Source organism: Cynocephalus volans, chromosome 4 (genome assembly GCF_027409185.1).
Source record: "Cynocephalus volans isolate mCynVol1 chromosome 4, mCynVol1.pri, whole genome shotgun sequence".
NCBI lineage: Eukaryota > Metazoa > Chordata > Mammalia > Dermoptera > Cynocephalidae > Cynocephalus > Cynocephalus volans.
This window is the reverse complement of record NC_084463.1, coordinates 154,995,747-155,001,120: the sequence shown is the minus strand read 5'-3', so window position 1 is coordinate 155,001,120 and position 5,374 is coordinate 154,995,747. Positions and strand designations below refer to the sequence as shown.

General features: G+C 39.7%; 1 protein-coding gene across 1 annotated transcript; it reads left to right on the top strand.

Annotated features, from left to right (window-relative positions):
- The first annotated feature begins 3,633 nt into the window (after positions 1 to 3,633).
- Positions 3,634 to 4,569, top strand: LOC134375816 (olfactory receptor 4D9). The gene has a single exon (XM_063094543.1). It carries the CDS (start codon positions 3,634 to 3,636, stop codon positions 4,567 to 4,569), a length of 936 nt encoding a protein of 311 aa, XP_062950613.1.
- The last annotated feature ends 805 nt before the right edge of the window (positions 4,570 to 5,374 follow it).

Below are 5,374 nucleotides of genomic sequence, written 5' to 3'. Positions count from 1 at the left end.
CTCTTTGAGGTACTGTTACTCAGGACTCATTTCTGTACCTGGCCATTGCAGCACTATGTGGCTGATGCGGGTGCTTTGTGAAAGTGCCTCTAGACACGGCAAAGTCTTATTTTTCAAACTGCTTTCTTTTTTCAGTCACTTCTGACATCCTCTCATGCTAAGTAACGCTCAGCCACACTTCTCTATCACCAGATGCAGGCTTCTAATCCCCCCAAATCACACCACATACTACTCTAACTTGATTTACAGAGGATTTTCCTGAACCCTTTCCTTTGCAGCATTTTCTGGGAAGGACTGACCAACACTGGGAAGAAGTATAGTTGCAGTAGTTGAGAGCAAGAGTCTTTGGAATAAGGCAAAGCTTGGTTAGAGGAAAGGCTCTACCAGCTGGGAGACCTTGAGCAAGTTCCTTAATATTTCTATGACTCAGTTTCATCATCGATAAAAGCAAAATAATAATATCTATTTTTCACAGACATTACAGGTTTGGGAAGAGATAAAATGAAGCAATTGGTACAGCACATAAGAATCACTGTATAAATGTTGGCTGAAAGTAAGTAAAAAATCAACAAAGCAGAACTCCAGTCTTCTGCCTACTTTTCAATGATGCTGAGACCTTGAAAATTGCATGGACCCCTGGTATCAAATATTCAGATGACTGGATTTCTTATTGAGGACTGTGGTTTATTTTCTTTCTGTAAAGCTTTATAGTATAAATATATTTACAGCTACATAGAAAAGTAAATTTATTTAATTTATGTGTATAAGCAGGTATGTGAGAATAAATAGCCTGATTTTTTGGACATATGCATTAGTTTAAGTCCCTTAGCAAAGAAGAAAAAAATCCCCAGAGAATAAACAGCATTTTCTACTTTAAATTGTCGAGAAGAGGACTTTGAACCACAGGGTTAAAAGCCAGATTAGCCACTCTCAGACAAGTCTCCACAGATAGACCTGTCATGTGTAAGGAAAAAAATACTCACCTAGGACTGGTTGGCTTGGGTAGCTCCTGTTAAAATCAGATTCCTCAGCAATCTTTCATTTCCAAAACAGACAAATAATCTTACCTGTTTTTTAGAAGCACACTGTGAATGAAGAAAGTCTTATTATCATGCTGTAGATAAATTATAATAGTCCATGTTGAGAATTGACTCTAAGCTATGCCTGTGTACCTCATATATAATTCTCATGAGTTCAGTACTATTACTGAATAACTTGACCAAGGTCATACCTTCTAGGAAGTGGTAAAACTCAAGTGACATAAATATTCCAGATCCTTCACACATGTGTATCCAAAACGCAAGTATGAGACATGATATTGTTGAGCAGAGATCCCGGACAGCAGGGGGCTTACAAACATTATATGCCCAAATGAGACTGTTTTTTATATATATCACCAGGATTTTGTACAGCCTCATTTTCTTTTCTGCCGATTCCATAAGCTGCAGCACTCTTACTGTCTAAACTGTAGACTTCTTAAGGAAAGGACGCATATTTGAGTCACCTTTCCCTCAAAAAGGCTACCTCAGTAGCACGGACATGGTATATAGAGGGATCAAATAAAGAAGGAAAGAAAATAGAAAAAATTAAAAAGGGGAGAGAAGGGGGTAGGGGAGAGGACAGGTGATACAGGAAACAGGTTTGTCACCGTGGTTTCTTGAGCAGATTTAAAAACCACCGATTTGTCATTCCAATATCCGAAAAGAAGATTCTAGAGTGTGTTGCTTTCTTTAATTGAAATACATCTCTACATTTCAAATTAGCCAAAGACTCCTTTTTGGATGGATACTCCACTTTCCAGCCCTGGTAAGTACAGTGTAGAGAATTCTTCCTTCCGGGTTTCTGGAGACTTGAAATCTCCTGCAATCATTATTTTGAACATTTATTCTTCCCACCCATGTTGTTGACCTAAACCCCAACCAGGGGGAGACTGGGATGAATCTGAACTGATGTCAATGGAATGAGGAAGCGGATTTTATCTTATTTTTCTGTGAGTGAAAAGGAGAGCACTGCTTGGAGAAGGCTGGTCTATTAAGGATTATTTCCCCTAAGATTAGAACAGCAAAAAGGAAAAAAATATATATATAGAGAAATTAAAACCAGAATCAGAGAAATAACAACATGTGGACAGCAGGGTCACCTACATAATACAAGGGTTTGAGGAGACCAAAAGCTGGTGAGTTAGTGGAAAATAAAAAAGTAACTCCCAGACTGGAGCTGGTGAAGAATATAACTACATAACTATAAAAGTAACTTACGAAAGTTGAGCCATTAAATTTTGCTTTAAATGAAATTTATTCTTCAGACATGAGATTAAAATGTTATAAAGGAATTACAATATGTTTGTTATTGGTAACTTTTTACTGAAATATGATATACTCACACACAGAAAAGTGCATTTAAATATACAGGTTAATGAATTTTTACACAAGCTGAGTACACCTTTGTAACAAACACCCAGATTAAGAAACAGAATAGTATCAGCACCTCAGAGCCTTCCTCAGGCTCTCTTCAGTTTCATATATATGAATAAAATAAGACAGTGCAAACTCTTTGCTGTCTGGATTACTTAGCACAATGTTATATTTGTGTGATTCACTTATATTGGCATGTATAGTGTAAATCATTCTCCTTACTCTATAGTATTGTGTAAAGTTAACACGATTAATTTATCTTTTCTACTGTTGATGGGCTTTGGTGTCATTTTCCAGTTTAAGGAAATTACAGAGTGTTGCTGTGAATATTTTAGGACATGTCTTTTAATGGACATATGTACATATTTCTTAGGAATCGAAATATACATCTTTAGGAGATATATGGATATAGATATAGATATAGATTATAAATTGTATATACACTGGTAGATAGATATAATTTTAGCAGATATAAGTAAACAGCAAAGTGGTTATGCTAATTTTACATGCTCAACAGAGGGGTATGAGAGTTGTAATTGTTCCACATCTTCAACACCACGTAGTAATTTTCATCTTTTACAATGTAGCCAATTCTGGTGTGTATTGGTTAATTACCATAATTTTAATTTGCATTTCCCTGATAACTAATGAAGTTGAATTGGCATTTGGATATCCTCTTTTGTGAATTATTGGTTCTTATATTTTGCCATTTTTTGGTTGGCTCCTCTGGGTTTTGGGGGGTTTTTTGTTTGTTTGTTTGTTTGTTTTACTGACTTGTAGAAGTTCTTTATATATTCTGGACGTGAGTCTTTTCTCAGATATGTGTATTGCAAATATCTTCCCCCTTTTGCAGATTACCTTTTAATTCTCTTAATGATGCCTTACGTGAACAGAAATCCTTGTTATTTATTATTTAAGCAGTTTAGAAGTCAGATTTTGGAATAAAAGTAGACTTGAATAGGTTCACGGACCTGTGACCTCTGTTTCAGCAGCTGCAGTGATAGAGCCAGTCTGCTTGGAGGCCTGAGTCTGAACCCTGGGTGATCTTTCACCTCCTGATGCCAAACAGAACTGCAGGCGCGGTGCATGCATAGGAAAGAACTTCTCCTGAGTCTCAACCAAAGCTTAAATGAAAAGACACCACCAGATTTCAGGACACATTTCTTAACTGCAGTTTGACTTCTTTCAGAAATGTACTTGAAATAGAACCTGTGATCCAATGGATCAGGGAAATCACACCAGAGTGAAAGAATTTATCTTCCTGGGAATCACTCAGTCCCGAGAGCTGAGCTACGTCTTATTTGTCTTCTTGTTCTTGGTGTACATGACGACTCTGATGGGAAACCTGCTCATCATGGTTACAGTTACCTGGGATCCTCATCTCCACACTCCCATGTACTTCCTGCTCCGCAATCTATCTATTCTTGACATCTGCTTTTCCTCCATCACAGCTCCTAAGGTCCTAACTGATCTTCTATCAGAGAGAAAGACCATCTCCTTCAATGGCTGTGTCACTCAAATGTTCTTCTTCCACCTGCTCGGGGGATCAGATGTTTTTTCTCTCTCTGTGATGGCGTTTGATCGCTACGTGGCCATCTCCAAGCCCCTGCACTACGTGACCATCATGAGTAGGGGGCGATGTGCTGCTCTCATCGCGGCATCCTGGGTGGGGGGCTTCGTCCACTCCATCGTGCAGATTTCCCTTTTGCTCCCGCTCTCCTTCTGTGGACCTAATGTTCTTGACACTTTCTACTGTGATGTCCCCCAGGTCCTCAAACTCGCCTGCACTGACACCTTCACTCTGGAGCTCCTGATGATTTCCAATAATGGATTAGTCAGTTGGTTTATATTCTTCTTTCTCCTCATATCCTACACAGTCATCCTGATGATGCTGAGGTCTCAGGCAGGGGAGGGGAGGAGGAAAGCCATCTCCACCTGCACCTCCCACATTACTGTGGTGACCCTGCATTTTGTGCCCTGCATCTATGTCTACGCCAGGCCCTTCACTGCTCTCCCCACAGATACCGCCATCTCTGTCACCTTCACTGTCATCTCCCCTTTGCTCAATCCTATGATCTACACCCTGAGGAATCAGGAAATGAAGTCAGCCATGAGGAAACTAAAGATACGACTAGGGCATTCAGAAAGGATTTAAACAATGAGGATGGAGTAGCACCAATATTTAAAAATAGACATTAAATTTCACTCTCTCAAAATGAAAAGAGACCACCTTAATGCCAAAAACAAAAGGATGCTTAAAGGAGGTTGACCTTCCAGTATGTGCTGAAGACCATATGGGGGACATTGCTTTAAGGTGAGACCCCCCGTTCATGTCTTCCACTACTCACTTTCAATTATTCATTCCACAAATATTTACAGAGCACATACCATGTGTCTGACTGTGCTAATATTCAGATTGCTGAAAAAAGATTAAATACAGTCACTTTCTTTGAGACATATCCCCAAAATCTTCAGTAAAGATACAAACGAAGTTCTGGGGAAACATGGTAGGCACTTGCCTTGAGAGTTTCCAAGGCATTTGGCAGTGAGTGGACCTATTCAAGGGGAAAAAGGCAGAGAAGAATGATCTGAGCAAAGAAAACAGCATAGAGTGTGCCGTGTTTGTGCAACAGTGGACTCAGTGTAGCCGTTCTGTATGTGGTACACGCACGGGGTGAATACTAGTAGTTGACATTTAAGAGAAAAGTTGGGAAAGAAGAACTCCATTTGTGGCCCCCTGGACAAGCAAATCCACGATTTCTATTGGAGAGAGAGTTTCACCAGATCACTTCAAGTCTATGACCTCCTCCTGGCAAAAGGAGGTGATGCTCTTAGTGGGAGTTTCCATAAGGAAGATCACTGATGGGTGGAGGCTCTGGACAGTTCACCTGACTTGTGAAAGGCTTGAGCAAAGGCAGATGCTGAGCACTCCCATGGGAAGCAACAGACATTCACAGACT

What these genes read in the sequence shown, in the direction of transcription:
- LOC134375816 (XM_063094543.1), top strand. Translation starts at nt 3,634, where the DNA reads ATGGATCAGGGAAATCACACCAGAGTGAAAGAATTTATCTTCCTGGGA.